This window comes from Abramis brama (genome assembly GCF_963993115.1).
Source record: "Abramis brama genome assembly, chromosome: 2".
Lineage (NCBI taxonomy): Eukaryota > Metazoa > Chordata > Actinopteri > Cypriniformes > Leuciscidae > Abramis > Abramis brama.
Window position 1 is genome coordinate 2636181 of NC_139964.1, and position 17132 is coordinate 2653312.

Consider the following 17132-nt stretch of genomic DNA (forward strand, 5'->3'; position numbering starts at 1 on the left):
AATTAGAATTGGGCCTGTTGAGATGCTTCAGTTAACATCAACAACATTTTTAGGAGTTATTATTGATGAAGGTTTGAGTTGGAGAGGACACATAGACTATGTTTGTGGCAAAATTAACAAGTCAATTGGTATAATGAGGATTAGCCATCTTGTTACTCCAAAATGTCTCCGTACCCTATATTACAGTTTAATTTATCCGTATTTGTCATATTCTAACATGGTGTGGGGGAGCACATTTCCTACAAAGCTACATAAAATTTTAATTCTCCAGAAACGGTTTGTCAGGATAGCGGCTCGTTCAGGTTCCCACACATCCTCAGCTATGTTATTTAAGAAACTGCAGATTTTTTCAATTTTTGACATTAACACCTTCCAAATATGTGTTTTCATGTATAAATTATTTTCATCGGAAGGAAAGATTCCTGGTCAGTTCACGTTATATTTTAAAGCTAACTCAGCTGTTCATGCCCATAATACCAGGCAGGTAATGGATCTCCATCCTCCAAACTTTACCACATGTAGAGGCCAATTTTCAATAAGATTTAGAGGTACACAGATATGGAATAGATTTTCTCATGTGGCGAGACAATGCACCTCAATAGAGAGTTTTAAAAGAGTTTTAAGAGGTCTGCTGATGAACTAGTTTGTGTATTTGGTTGATTTTATATTTTTCATTGTATTTTCATTTTACTGAGAAATGCTTGCTGTTTTATCACCAGTATTATCATGACATTTTTTATTTTATTTTTTTTATTTTTTTTATTAATGTTTGTATGAGTTGTATTATATTGTGTTTGCAGTTTGCATTCTTTGGATATTTTTTATCTTTCTTTGGTGGAGGCTTTAGATAAGCCATACTGGCTTTTTGCCTTCTCCGGCACTGTATATGCATCAGTATGTCCTTGGTGTTGTATTTTCTTTTAATTTGTGCAAATAAATAAATATAAATAAATAAATAAATAAAAGACACTCCCTAATGGCCCTATTTTAGGAGCTATCAGGCCCTATCATTCTGAGCAAACTTGCACAAAGAATGAGGAGATTTAAAAAAGAATGGCTTTTTGATTGTTTGGATTTATTTACAACACAACATAATCCAAATATACACAACAAATGACAAAAAAGCATTATTTGTAATCTGTAATTATTTCAAGGCTATTTGTTGTTTGAATAAAAAACCCATTTGACAAAAAATAGTAAACTATAAGTATAATGTTATGTTCACTTTAACCCCCAGAGGTCGGCGGTATCGCCGGCGATACCAGCTCGCTTTTTTTTAGCAGTGTAAAAGAAACTCAAAAATACTCGGTTGACTTTGATTTTCCATTGGAGTTTCATACATCAATCGATTCTGTTAAATGTGTATTATTTTTGTGTATACTCACAATAAAAACAAAGTGTTGTGCTTTTTGCCAAATAAAGAAAAATAAACACGAAGCGAGTTCTGCCTCCTCTCTGTCAGTGTAGTCCATTCTGAAACGCGTCCGAAAATGAACCATAACTCAGTGAATACTCAGTCAAACAGGCATTCAGACATACAGGCATGAAGCTTGAATTCTCATCTTTTAAACGAAGTAATTTTTATAAAAAACAAATATTCACAGTTTATGTAATATGTATGCAAAGAGAGAGATGTCAGTCGTTCTCATCTCAGCTAATTAAGTTTTAATGTGCTCCGCCCACGGAGAGCACGCGCTATTCAAACGCAAATGTGAGCCGATCCAAACAAACCTGTAAAACGCCCATCAGCTGGATAACACACACCGCGAGTTCACTTTCAGACTTATGTACTTTACGATGCTGTGAGGAATAATACTGTCTTGATAATAATCCTGCAAAAATTTACCTCAGAAGTTCTGGAAGTATCATTTCGAGGAGCAAACGGATCCCGCTGAGGAATTAGGTCAGTTCTGTTTGCTTTGTTCTAATCGGAATGAATGAACGCAAAGATGCGTGCTGTTGTGGAGCTACTACAGCTGGCAAAAATACTGTTTAAATATGAATCGCGTTACTATGAATGAATGAACGCAAAGATGCGTGCTGTTGTGGAGCTACTACAGCTGGCAAAAATACTGTTTTAATATGAATCGCGTTACTATGAATGAATGAACGCAAAGATGCGTGCTGTTGTGGAGTTACTACAGCTGGCAAAAATACTGTTTAAATATGAATCGCGTTACTATGAATGAATGAACGCAAAGATGCGTGCTGTTGTGGAGCTACTACAGCTGGCAAAAATACTGTTTTAATATGAATCGCGTTACTATGAATGAATGAACGCAAAGATGCGTGCTGTTGTGGAGTTACTACAGCTGGCAAAAATACTGTTTTAATATGAATCGCGAATACAAAGAAAGATTACACTGGAAATATTGTTACAATTATAAATGTTGTTGTAAATGTATAACCTTAAAAAAAAAAATTATATATATATATATAAGGATAGATGTAAACAAAATCTTAAAAGGTCATTATAAGCCTTATCTTTAAATAATTTTATTATGCTTTATTAGTGACACATTTGGGAAGAGAATATATTCCAAATCTGAAAATACAGTATGAGAACAATTAACTGCACAATTACTAGAAATGTTTACCTTGGATATTGTACAATTTGCAAGCAAAATTTGTGGAAAAAACAACAAACCAGTTATATATTGTCCTTGCATTCTTGTGGCTCATTCACACACCTGAATGAAAGGCTCATTACCTATGCAGCCTCATTATGCGGCCCCATTGACTCCATAGGTGTGAATCACGCCCACCCGCATATGGCCTTTCCAAACAAAAAGTGTTTTACAAGATTTAAATCAATGTATTGTGTTATGTGAATGATTAGGCAGGATGATTTTCACATAATTTTGAAGAAAAAATACTAGGCAACGACATCCATTAGTCAAAAGTCTTATTTACATATATTTAGAATGTGTTTTATGGCCTTATTTCAGAAACTTTAGTTTTTTGTTTTTTAAAAAACCATGCATAAACATTATTCTATCAAAAATACAAACATGTACATGCAAGTTGTTCACATATTATGGTAGCCCTGTTTGTGCTAAATAGAGTGAATTTACACCTTTGCCATTAATATGTTTATAAGCAACTGAAAAAAGCACAAATGTCAGGGCATGTCAGAACATCTCAAGGACCCCAAAAACCCCTCAGACTCCAGAGGGTTAAACAAGTAGTTTACTGAGAGTACACTTCAGCGTGTATTTTCATAAACTAAAAAAAATACTACTTGTATTCAAATAGTAAACTACTAGTATACATAAGTTCACTTGTAGTACAGATGAATTACAAATGAGAAACCTAGTTGTGTACTTAAAGTGTACTACTGTTACACTTAAACACATACTTTTATATACTAAAAGTTCAGTGTGGTTCATTTCCAGATCAGAGTTCATTGCAATGCAAGTTAACCTCTGTTTTAAACTTGCATTTCAGCAAAAGGAACTAGATTGCATTTAGTGTGCACAAACTGTTTTGTGGCAGTTTTCATATTGCATTGAACTGTAGTTGTTGCAATGACAACTGTGTGTCTGTTTCTGTTACCATTTTTCGTCACAGCTGCTGGCACAACAAAATAATTAATATTTGGAGGCAAGGAATTGATCACTCCTTTTACAGCTTTGTTTTTGTAGACAAACCCACGCCTCGAAGAGTGGATGTCTTGTTTACTTGGTTTTAGGCTGCGACCATATTAATCTGTATACACTTTTAAAAACAAATGTTTCTACTCCACACTGAGACAGTGTTTTTGTTCAGCAAAAACAGCTTTTTGAAGATGCTCTTCCAAGAGTTGCTCTTCCATGCTCTTCCATGTTGAAAAATATCTTGTAGGGGAGGAAATATGGTAATAATTTGCATTTTGATCTGGCACCATGTTATTGAGCTTTTATGTCATTTTATGCTGGTGCTGTAAAAGGTTTAAGCATTTTTAGATGATTTAGTGTAGACAGACAATTTTTGGAAACTGCTAGTGTGGACTGAGAGCATTTTGAAATGTAAATACTATTTTTAAATTGTGGCTTTTTGTATTTGACCACTGTAGGACATAGTGTATTTTGACTAAAATAGGATTACTTTATGAATGTTATAATTCAGTATCTCATATAATGTTACTCTGAGTTGACCCCATCTAGGGGTTGAAGTTGGAGACTCGAGGCCTCTGGGGATGATGGACCTGTGACTTCACCGGGGGATGTGGTCAGAGCCAAAAGTGACAGTCTTTGACCTCACGGCCCAACTCCATGTGAAACAGATTCATTCTACATTATATCTTGGCAATCCTTAATCTACTTGAAATTTAGTTTTTTTAAAAAAAATTTTTGTATATATTTACTTTTTGTTATAAAAACTACTTCAGTTTGGAATAACTAGGCTATGCTATGGACAAGGGAACCCTATGGTCAGTGAGTGTCAAGCTGTTCATCCACCAATGTGGACTACTTCTCCACAACGACCACATATTTCACAATATTTGACTTTATTTTCTCTTTGTATTGCCAATTATTTATCTATTTTTTTCTAGTTTTTAAGGTGCTACTGCTGCCCCTTTAAAGAAAAGCACCCTGAACCCCAACTTATTGTGCTGTATTTACTCTCTTCTAGTCTTGTTGGCTGTAATCTCACTGGTCAGGATTGTGAAATTGTGTCATCAGCTCTACAATCCTCAAACTGTGTCCTGAGAGAGCTGGACATGAGTAACAATGCCCTGCAGGATTCAGGAGTGAAGCTGCTCTCTGATGGACTGAAAAGCCCACACTGTCAGCTGCAGATACTGAGGTATTTAAGAACATATGAGAGATTATTTACAGTCTGTCAGTCATAATGTTGATGTGTGTTTGTAGATGGTCTGACTGTGTGTGTCTGTAGGTTGTCTGGCTGTATGTTGACAGATGAAGGCTGTGGTAATGTGTCTTCAGCTCTGAGTTCAAACCCCTCACACCTGAGAGAGCTGGACCTGAGTAACAATGACCTGCAGGATTCAGGAGTGATGATTATTTCTGAAGGACTGAAGAGGCCAAACTGTCAGCTGCACATACTGAGGTATTAAGAACATATAACAGATAATTTACAGTCTGCCGGTCATAAAGTCGATATGTGTTTGTAGATGATCTGACTGTGTGTGTATGTAGGTTGTCTGGCTGTAAGGTGACAGAGGAAGGCTGTGGTTATGTGTCTTCAGCTCTGAGTTCAAACCCCTCACACCTGAGAGATCTGGACCTGACAAACAATGACCTGCAGGATTCAGGAGTGAAGATTATTTCTGAAGGACTGAAGAGGCTAAACTGTAAGCTGCAGATTCTGAGGTATTTAAGAATATATAAGAGATTTATCACACCAACACAGAAAAGATACAAAGGGACAGGTGCTAGCTGTTGGAGATTATGTGGGAAAAGGGAATCTAACCATTATCATATTTTTGGGGAGTGTCAGAAATTAACCCAGTTTTAGCAAGGGATTGAAGGAAATTTGGAAGCTGTTTTTGAGGTGATGATTCCTTTCAATTGTGAATGTTTATATCTGGCTAATAGTTCTTTTGATGGGTGGAATAACATCGTTTGGAAAACTGATGTTAATTCTTCTGGCAGCCAGAAAAAAGTAATTACAAAGAAATGGCTTAAACCAGAGCCACTTATAGTTGATGATTGGATTGACGTATTACACTATATACGTATATATGTGATGGAAAAGCTAACCTAGATAGAATACATTTGTTCAATATGGAAAAAAATTAGCACTGATTTTTCTTGAAGCATAAATGGTCTGTAAGGTAATGCTTTTTTAAAAAAACGTAATAGTTCCCCTTGTTCTTGTACATAGTTGCTGTCAAAATGAGGAAAATACAAAACATCTGTATAAGCTTGAGTTTTGAATTTCCATGACCATTGACAGACATGATCAGTTATAATGCTGTCTCTGTATATGTTTTTGTTTTATTGTAAAGAAGAATTCCTGCCTTGATAAATGTATATATTTGTCCGCTGAAATTGAAATAAGTACATATAAGAGATTATTTACAGTCTGCTTGTCATGTGTGTTTTTGTAGATGATCTGACTGTGTGTGCCTGTAGGTTGTCTGGCTGTATGGTGACAGAGGAAGGCTGTGGTTATATGTGTTCAGCTCTGAGTTTAAACCCATCACACCTGAGAGAGCTGGATCTGAGCTACAATCACCCAGGAGAATCAGGAGTCAAGCTGCTCTCTGACAAATGGATGGATCCAAACTGCTCACTGCAGATACTCAAGTATGTGGGACAATAAGAGGCCCAGTTTACACCTGGTATTAAGATCTGCCTCAGGTGATCTGACCACAAGTCGGTTACTCTCATTCGGATGTAGAGCAATTCCAGCGTTATGGACGTGACATTTACAGTCAAAACTTGAAATATAAACTCTCATAGAATGTATTTATTACTAATATATTGAATATGGCTGTCAAGCAGTTACAATTTTTAATCAAATTAAGCATAGAATTTATTACACATATATTTTTTGATCATGAGGTTGAGTAAATGATGACTGAATTTAAATTTGAATGAATGAATTTTTTGGATGAACTATATGTAACGAATTAGCTCTATGAAATATTAATAATCAATAATAACTGGTTATAATTGATTATGAATATTTGGATCAGTTAATATAATTAACTTAAATGTAATAAAATTAATATTACAATCAACCCACCTGTTCGTCCCGTGAATACTCAGCATTAATTGTTTATTAATTCTAAGAAATATTAATTTCCGGGGAAGGGAAATGTCTTTCTTACTGTACAGTACTAAGTGCCTGTAGTCAAAATCTAAATCGTAAAGTAAACTTTGTTGCAAGCAGAGAATCAGAACCAAATACTTATTGTGCACAAGTTTGATTAACTAAATCACAAACATAACTATTCTAAACACATACATGCATGCACGGGTAAAAGGGTGAGTGACAGAATGGAATCGGAAGCAGGAAATGGAACTATGGGAATGATCCATTTAACTATGAAAAGAACCATCAGCTTATCATTTTCAGAGTAGCTCATTAAATGTATATACTTGCATGGCATTTGCAGCGTACACATTTCTTGAAGATCGTGGAAAATGATGTTGATGTTTCCGTTGAGTGTCAAACATTGAAGTTGCAATCGTTTTCTTCTCCATTGGATGAAGAAGATATAATGAACTTGAGAGGTTAGTTCGACTCTGTTCTGGTTTGAGTGCAGATTGTGGCCTGCCGGCACTGAGCCGGAGAGGACACGCAGAGCAAATGGTGGGAGTTGCGATGGACTTCTTCTGCATTGAAAGAAGACGTTGTGCCAAACTCCTGAGGTTTTCCTTGATTCTGTTGTGGTTGAGAGAGTCCTCTCTCTCCTGTATGAGCACATGGCTGGTTGTGAGTCGAGGCCTGCTGCCCTGCCTGCTGAGGCCACGCAGGACAGTACGGCACCCTGAACGTTACGAGAAGGCCAAGAGTTGATCGTTGCCCATTCAGTGATGGTAAGTTTGCAGTTTTCTTCTGAGTTGGATTGAAGACAATACAGTCTGACTCCTTTGGCAGAGTGAAAGAATTGCAGGCGGTGGTCACAGCCTGCCAGGGCCTTTGGGCCCCGGTGGGGGGGACCCACAGACATCAGCCCGAAGAAGCAGCAGTAGAGAGCCAGAAGAAGAGAGAGCAAAGTCACTGTGAATTTGTCTCTAATAAAGTGTGTGTGTGAGATCACAGATCCCAGAGTGAGTTTTAAATATTATTTGTTAAACTATAACGAATACTTGTGTCTGATTTGTCTCAGTCGTTACATATACCTTTAATGTTGTACTACTGTACACCCAAAGCGCTTTACAATCATATCAGGGAATCTATCCTCAACCACCACCAGTGTGCAGCATCCACTTGCATGATGTGATGGCAGCCACAGAACAACGGCGCCAGTGCGCTCACCACACACCAGATATAGGTGGAGAGGAGAGAGAGTGATAGAGCCAATTCAGTGGATGAGGATTTTAAGGAGATCATGATTGGTAAAGGCCAATGGCTGGAATGTGGCCAGGACACCGGGGTTACACCCCCACTCTTTACGAGAAGTGCCATGGGATTTTTAATGACCACAGAGAGTCAGAACCTCGGTTTAACGTCTCATTCAAAGGATGGTGCTCTTTTGACAGTATAGTGTCTAGAGGTGGGAATCTTCAGTCACCTCACGATCCGATCCGATTCCGATTCTGGGAGTCACGATCCGATTCCAGAACGATTCTTTATCTACACCCCCCCCCCCCCCCCCCCCCCCATTAATTCATTAGTTTACATAAGTAATTAAGTAGTCTATTTGTTTTATAATTACAAATAAAATAAATAAAACATTAAAACAGTTTTATTTTAAGAATTTTAAACTAATATAACTTCAAACCATATAAATAGCAAATAATAAAGAGAAGCATAGAAACAAATGACAAAGAAACAGAAGAGTGCTTTCAGTATTTAAGATTATCTGAACATTTTCCATTCAAAAACTGTGAGTGATTTATTTTCATCATACTTTTGTTTTTTACTTTGACATCTTATTAGACTGAGATATCTTAGATATCTATTTAGCTGCATTCACGCTCGGATCTCTTTTTAAATAGGCCTGGTTTGTCCTCACCGTTTAATCCCTTAAGACATAACTTGCTGTGTTTACGTTCATTTTGCACAAGTATATTAAACCACTCACACGGAGTCGCACAGCCGCATGCGCGAGCAGTCAACACAAACAAAGCGCGGATCAGCATTTGAAACTGAAAGCAGCCTTCTGTTAGCGAGGTTCATATTTTAAATATATAAGTCCACTGCATTCCAAACCACATAAACGATGACTTCGTAGAGCATTTTTAAGGAGAATATCGACGCGCGAGACAGCACACTTCAAGTGTAACATCAAACATGCGCGTCTCTCACAGCGCATCCTGTACAATGAAGCCTGTGAATGTCCTTATAATTCGTTTCAACCTTTCCGAACTTTATTAAATATTATTTTACTGAAGGTACGTGTGTGGGGAATTGTTAGTAAGCAGAAGACGGGTGTTTCTAAAGCAAACTCTGCGTCATCGCACATCTGGTTATAAACTAAGCTCAGAATCGATTCTGAAATTCTCAGAATCGATCCAGAATCGTTGGAGAGAGAATCGCGATGCATCGATGGATCGATTTTTTCTCCCACCACTAATAGTGTCCCCGTCACTATACTGGGGCGTTAGGACCCACACAGACCACAGGGTGAGCACCCCCTACTGGCCTCACTAACACCTCCTCCAGCAGCAACCTGATTTTCTCAGGAGGTCTCCTATCCTTTGGGAGAAAAAACTTTGGGAGAAATCAGGCTCAGTCCGGGGGCAGTCTCCTCTGGCCAGCGAAAAAACAGTGTATGATTATGATTAAGGCAGCATTGTAAGTCAGAAGTTAGATTGGATTGGAACAATCAGAATATTATCCAGTTTCATCTGGTTGAAGATCGGAGTCAACCACCCATAAGAGTATTACAATAATCTAGCCTTGAGGTCATGAACGTATGAACTAACTGTTCCACATTTTTCACTGAAAGCATATGTTGTAATTTAGACATATTTTAAAGATAGAAGAATGTGGTTTTACAGATGCTAGAAACGTGGCTTTCAAATGAACGATTAGTATCAAAGAGCACACCCAGGTTTCTAACCAACGACAAAGAGTTGACAGAGCAGCCATCAATTGTTAAACAGTTTTCTAGGTTAGTACGTGCAGAGGTTTTTGGTTCAATCATTAGAAACTCTGTTTTTTTCAGAATTAAGTAATATTTTTCCTCAGGGACACTACAATGCACTGCCTGATGCGATACTGTAGTAGACGGTTGCATAGTTATAATTTTCTCTCTAATATTATCAGTTTGTAAGTAAAGGAGTTCATAAAGTCATTACTGCTATGCTCTTTGGAAACTTCAGAAGTAGAAGCTTTATTTCTTGTTAATTTAGTCACAGTATCAAATAAATACCTATCTAGCAGATATATTTTTAAGATAGAAGAATGCGGTTTTACAGATGATAGAAATGTGGCTTTCAAATGAAAGATTGGTATCAAAGAGCACACACAGGTTCCTAACCAACGACAAAGACTTGACAGAGCAGCCATCAGTTGTTAGACAGTTTTCTAGGTTAGTATGTGCAGAGGTTTTTGGTCCAATCATTAGAAAATCTGAGAAATTAAGAAATAGTAAATTACTAGTCATCCAAATTTTTATATAAGCTATGCATTCTGTTAATTTCTTGAATTGGCAAGTTTCATCGGGGCACGAAGAGATATAGAGCTGGGTATCTTCGGCATTACAGTGAAGACTAATACTATGCTTCTGTGGCAAGGCGGGCTAGATTCCGCCCTGTGATTTGTGTTGAGTGACGGGGGTGACAGCCTATCGGCAGCCACCCCTGGCTTACTTAAGGCGGAGTTCAGGCCACCTGGGCATACGTCATCGTCACGGACGTTGTTGTGGGTGCGTGCGCAGTTCCGTGGGAGGTATGTACCTAGCTGTTTGGCTAATGTTGTTGCTAATGCATTCCCACGTTAATAGTGAATGTGTACATGTTTTAGCCAGGTTACTGTTCAAATCAATGCGACGTTGCTTTTGGGTGCAGGCTGTCCCTATCCGAGGTATGTTTATTCTGACAGACTAACGCTTGTTTTGATGTGATTTCCGGTAAACCCATGTTTCCATCATAGCGCGGCTAATGTGTTTGAGCAGATGCAACATCTCTGTACACTTGCGGGTTGCCTATTGTGAACGAGACTGCGTGTGAGTAACTGAATCTTCTGTGGGCCTAGCGATCTACCATTGGGTAGGTAAATCTAACCACTTGCATAACCTGAGGTGGGTGTTTTTTTAAATTCATTTATTAATTGTTTTCATTTCTTTTAGTGCATTAAACCACTTGTGAGCGGTTCATCACTGTGGACCGGGGGCAAAATGCTCCATTGACAACGCCGCTAAGACGGCACTGTTTTGTTCTGCTGCCATTTAATATCACTGTGACCATTGTGATTCATTATTTGTTTCCGTTAGTTTATATTGCATCTGCATATGGTGGTAAACGCTGGTGGTATTAGTGTGTGGCTAGTTTCCGAGCTGCCCGTCCATGCATGACGTAGCTACATGTGATGGTATAATTTAGCCCCACTTAATGTATATCACCACCAGCTGTTTGGTTATCCTTGAGCTCTTCGCCCTGTGCGTTCCTCAAAGACTGTGAAGGGAGCAACATTTTCTCTTTTTTTGTAATTTCTTGTTTTTGTAATCTTGGATTCGATTATTTTGTGATTTAATGTTTAATTGTACTTTTTTGTGGTTCATTTTACTCTTGTTCATAGCCTTTGGCGGTTGTAACGTGGCCATATTGTGAACCTTTTAGGTCGCCACCAGCCAGGTTAACTATTGTGCTCAGTAATTTGCAGAGTATTGATTTTGTTGAAGTTGGTTTATTATAATTTTATACGTTTGCAGCCAACTGTGAAAGTATATTATATTGTTTTTTTGTTTCTTTCAGGAGCTGAAGGCCCGCCCCGTGCAGGGAAGCTAGCTGTCTGTCCTCTTTTGGTGGTGGTTCCTTCACAGAGTGTTTTGCCGTTGGCACCTGTGTGTCTTTCACCTAGTGAGTGTGAGTGTTGTGTGGAGTGGAATTGGATGAGTGGTGTGATTTCAGGACACTCACTGTCCAGCTAGCTCCCTGCTGGCAAGCCTCAGCCCAAAAGTGTTTTTGTGTTCTTTATTGTTTTTTTCTTTATTTCTGGTCTGGTGCACACTTAACAGTGCAAAACTTTTGTCCACCTCAAAGTTTTTATATATTAAATTATTGTTGATAAAATAAAAAAAGTATTTTTGTATTCTGATCCACGTCTCTTGTCATCTGTGGTCACGAACCAGCGTGTCTTGTATAAATTTCTCCGTTTAGTGAAACGGGGTGGCGTAGTCTGCTCTCCATTTAGTTATACTTTTCCTCATAAGTGTAACTGTAATTTACCCGATCCATCACCTCGCCACACTTCCTAATGATATCTCCCAAGGGTAGCATGTACAGAGTGAACAGCAGCGGTCCTAGTACTGAGCCTTGTAGTACGCCATACTGAACTTGTGATCGATAAGACATCTCTTCATTTACTGCTACAAACTGATAACAGATAAGTCAGATAAGTATGATTTAAGCCATGCTAATGCTAAACCAATAATGGCAACATAATTTTTGAGTCTATTTAAAAGAATGTTGTGGTCAATGGTACCAAATGCAGCACTAAGATCGAGTAACACTAATAGCGAGATACAACCACGATCGGATGATAAGAGCAAATTATTTGTGACTCTAATGAGAGCGGTCTCAGTACTATGGTACGGTCTAAATCCTGACTGGAAATCCTTGCAGATTCCATTTCTTTCTAAAAAGGAACATAGTTGTGAGGATACTGCCTTTTCTAGTAGCCTATCTTTGACAAAAATGGTAGATTTGAGATTGGCCTGTAATTGACTAATTCTCTAGCATCAAGTAGCATTTTTTTTTTTAATAAGGATTTTAATCATAGCCAGCTTAAAAGTTTTCAGTACATATCCTAGTGACAAAGATGAATTAATGATATTAAGAAGAGGATCTATGACCTCTGGAAGCATCTCTTTCAATTGCTTAGTCGGTATAGGGTCTAACATACATGTTGTTGATTTAGATGATTTAACGAGTTTAGTAAATTCTTCCTCTCCTATTGCAATGAATGAATGAAATTTTTTCCTCAGGGAGACTACAATGCACTGCCTGATGCTATACTGTAGTAGATGGATGCATAGTTATCATTTTCTCCCTGATATTATCAATCTTGTAAGTAAAGAAGTTCATAAAGTCATTACTTCTGTGCTCTTTGGAAACTTCAGAAGTAGAAGCTTTATTTCTTGTTAATTTAGCCACTATATCAAATAAATACCTAGGGTTGTGTGTGTTTTCTTCTAAAAGTGTTGAAAAATAAGCAGATCTAGCAGTTTTTAAGGCCTGTCTGTACACAACCATGCTCTCTCTCCACGAAATTCAAAAAATGTCTATTTTTTATTTTTTTTTAATTCCAGTTGTGCTCCATTTTTCTGGCTGCTCTCTTAAGGACCCGAGTGTGCTCGTTGTACCACGGCGTTGGATTTTCTTTAATCTTCTTTAAGCGCAAAGAAGCAACTGTGTCTAAAGTGCTGGAAAAGACAAAGTTAAAAGTTTCTGTCGCAATATCAAGTTTTTCTAAGCTATCTGGGATGCTGAGGAGATGAAACTGATCAGGAATATTATTAATAAAGCAATCTTTAGTGGCAGAAGTGATAGTTCTAACATATTTCTAACACAGTCTGCTTTTTCAACCTAGGCTAAATGGAGTATATTCAAGTCTAGATAATGATCTGAGATGTCATCGCTCTGCTGCAGAATTTCAATGGCATCAACATTGATTCCATGTGACAATATTAGGTCTAAAATATGATTTTGACAATGAGTAGGTCCTGACATGTGTTGTCTAACTCCAATAGAGTTCAGAATGTCTCTAAATGCCAATCCCAATGCCTCTTTTTCGTTATCCACATGTATATTAAAATCACCAACAATTAGGACTTTATCTGCAGCCAGTACTAACTCTGATAGAAAAATCTTTGATAAAGTCTGTATGGTGCCCTGGTGGCCTGTATACAGTAGCCAGCACAAATCTCAAACGCGATTTATAATTTACACTAGATAGTGTTACATTAAAGCTACACTGTGTAATTTTTTTAGTTGATTCTTAGCAAAAAACACTTAGTTCTTCCAAAAATATATGTGCTCATTAATGTATATTTACTTCTTTCAAGTAATAAAGTATTCTCGTAAGTTTATAATCTGCCATTGAAAGTACATACGGGTGAGGGGTTCGAATGCCAGTCGCCATGTTGCCCCTCCATCTTGAAACTACATTAGCCAAAGAGGGACATACAAGCTTCGCCTTTCACGTTTTTACACGCAGTGGCAACGTGACGAATGTGAGAGGGAGATTACTCGCGACTGCCGGCAGATTTGAAATAATACGGCCACCGTAGGAGTTACAACGCCTTTGGAATGGGAGGGGCTAGAAAGTAATATTCAGTTGGTAGTCATATACAATTTCACCGCTAGATGGGAGTAAATCCCACACAGTGTAGCTTTAAGTACCAACACTTTAAAATAATTATATTTGAAACTAGACTTATCAGTAATTCTGGAGATATTACTATAAATTACAGAAATACTTCCCCCTTTTCCTTTCAGATGAGGTTCATGTTTATAACAGTAATCTTGCGGGGTGGACTCATTTAAAGTAATGTAATCGTCTGGTTTTAGCCAGGTTTCTGTCAAACACAGCACATTAATGCATGTCATAAATGCTGTTCTTTTGAACGTTATATTCATCAAAGAATCCTGAAATAAAAATGTAAATAACTGTTTTCAACACTGATAATAATCATAAATGTTTCTTGAGCATCAAATCATCATATTAGAATGATTTCTGAAAGATCATGTGACACTGAAGACTGGAGTAATGTTGCTGAAAATTCAGCTTTGATCACAGAAATAAATTACATTTTACTATATATTCACATAGAAAACAGCTGATTTACACTGGAATAATATTTCACTTTTTTTGTTTGTATTTTTAATCAAATAAATGTAGAGTTGGTGAGCAGAAGATACTTATTTTAAAAACATAAAAAATCATACCGATCCAAAACTTTTGACTGGTAGTTTAGATCTTAACTCACACTTTATGACCGTTAACTGGAATTGGCGCTCAGCAGCTTCTGTGAACATAAAGCCCGCCTACTTTGATTTGATTGGTCATCTCAAATATTCTGACATTGATGAGCGGTGACAGACCAATGCCAGCTCAGATGCAGTGTTAATTTCGTTAACGAAAACTTTGACGAAAAATGTTCGTTGACAACCTTTTTTTCCCTGACTAAGACAAGACGATGAGAGACAACACCCACATCATTAAACGATATCTGTGACTATATCAACACATGCAATATCGTTGACGAAAAAAGACGAGACTGAAATGTGTTTAAACATTATTTTTTTTTAACTTGATTTGCCAGGCACACACCAGGAGCGGTTCACAGCCGAGGAGAGCAACGCTCTCGTCACGGCCGTAAAAGACAGAGAGAAGTTACATTGGGGATGGAGAAACCCACCCAGATTAGCTTCGGTTAAACAGGCGTATGATAATTTGGGTAAATGTGTAAGCTAGGTGTATGCTTTTATAATAAATTGTCTATCTATCTATCTATCTATTGTAATAATGTATGATTTGCAAAAATGAAAACTGCTGCTTCTGTGTAGATGAGAGAAGCAAAGTGTATGCGCGTTGTGCACACGCTACATTGATTATGGCCAAGCATGCGCACTTAAAATAGCATATGAATAACATGCGCAACGCGCCACTGACTTTAAGCTAGTTTTTTTTGGTCAGTGGCGGAATTGTTTTCTAAACCTGCAAAATAGCACCAGGGAACGTTTGCGCCGGAACACGCCTCCTCTTTGCACTGAACCGCCCCCGGGAGCGCAAATGCATTTGCTAGTTAACCGGCATGCGTCTGTCGAGGGAAAAGTCCGCTGTGCGTGGGTGCAAAATAGGAATGATACATGCGTCGGTGTACAAAGTCAATTGCGCTGGGTGCAAGCAGGGGGGCAGGGTTTTCTATTATTTTGAAGGTACCCCCGGGCGCCGCCATTGACTGGACCCCCACCTGCTGTTAGCATCCCATTGACTCCCATTCATTTTTGCGTCACTTTGACAGCGAATAACTTCACATCTGAGGCGTTTAAAGACTCCATTTGTCCAATATTTATTTCTAAAGAAACACGAAAATGTATAAAAGGCTTCATTACCTTGTAGCTTCTGTTATGGCCCCATAGAAGCAATTTTTGTAAAAATAGGCTAACGATTGCGTCATAACCACACAGTTTCGTTCCAATGAACTGCAGTAGCCAAGGCGACGTCTAGTGTAAATATCTATACCCGCCCGCGCCCTCAGATCATTTGGACGTGGCTGTGTTCAAGAGGTAACAACGATATAAATACTGTTCGTTTTCTCACACAAACCGCTCGTTTCGTGTCTTAGGCCATCAATGTGTACTTACGATGGGGAATTGTTTAATTTGGACGATGGGGAATTGTTTTAATTTGGACTTTGTGCATGCTCTTTGAGACAGTGACCATAGACCTGCATGAAATGACTGACAGACAAGAATGGTTTGACCTAAAAATATCAAAATTGAAACTACTGCGGAAAAAAAGACACCTACATCTTGGATGCCCTTGAGGTAAGCTAAAACATACCAAAATTTTATTTCAAAGTGAACTATCCCTTTAATTGAATTGGCCTAGACAGAAAAATTATAATTAATTTTTTTGTCTTAAGACTACATAAAAATTAATGTCGGTAACTGCAGTTTGACTAAAAGTTGACAAAAAATGCAATGACTTTTCGTCAACTAAAACTAGACTAAAACTATGAAAGACAAAATGACTAAAATGTGACTAAGACCAATGAAGCCAAGTTCACACTACAGGATGTTAAGCCAGATTTAAGCCCGATTTGCAAATCGTTGAGCTCGCCGACAGGTCGGGGTGTTATCGCGTGCAAATCGCGGGGGATTAGCGGGTGATGAACGCTCGCCAATCTGTTAGTATGAAAGAGCCAACAACGCATCAAAGACGCTAGCAGATACCTCGCAGACGCGTCACCGAGCCCAGAAAAATATCTAGCATGCTAGATATCCGGAGCTGTCGGCCGACTCGATAGCCTGTGGTGTCACGTGTCGCGACGAGCAACAGCCAATGATCAGCTTGTTATGACATTACAAAAGGCCTTTGTATTTGTAACCATCGTTGCCAAACCACAACAGGCAGCTGCTTTTTCATTATAATGTTTTACTCACTTCCAACTCTCTCTGACAGACAATCCCTCTTTTTTTTTTGGGGGGGGGGGGGTTCTAAACAGATCATTGTGCAAACAATATATACATATGTATGTATATATGTGTGTGTGTGTGTGTATATATATATATTGGTGTGTGAACTGGTGTGACGGTTATGACGTGAGTCAAATGACA

The 17132-nt window shown here is 38.1% G+C and overlaps 1 protein-coding gene across 18 annotated transcripts in view; it reads left to right on the forward strand.

Moving 5' to 3' along the window:
- Positions 1 to 17132, forward strand: part of LOC311077442 (NLR family CARD domain-containing protein 3-like) — a 94917-nt gene that overhangs the window by 45039 nt on the left and 32746 nt on the right. For 7 of the 18 annotated variants that reach the window (XM_084105933.1, XM_084105934.1, XM_084105935.1 and 4 more), the window contains exons 4-7: positions 4615 to 4788; positions 4879 to 5052; positions 5142 to 5315; positions 6081 to 6254. In XM_084105933.1, the coding sequence (XP_083962059.1) occupies positions 4615 to 4788; positions 4879 to 5052; positions 5142 to 5315; positions 6081 to 6254 (696 nt within the window). Of the gene's footprint in view, positions 1 to 4614; positions 4789 to 4878; positions 5053 to 5141; positions 5316 to 6080; positions 6255 to 7219; positions 11884 to 17132 lie in introns of those variants that run through there. The other 11 variants (XM_084105929.1, XM_084105928.1, XM_084105930.1 and 8 more) reach the window with 11 other exon arrangements.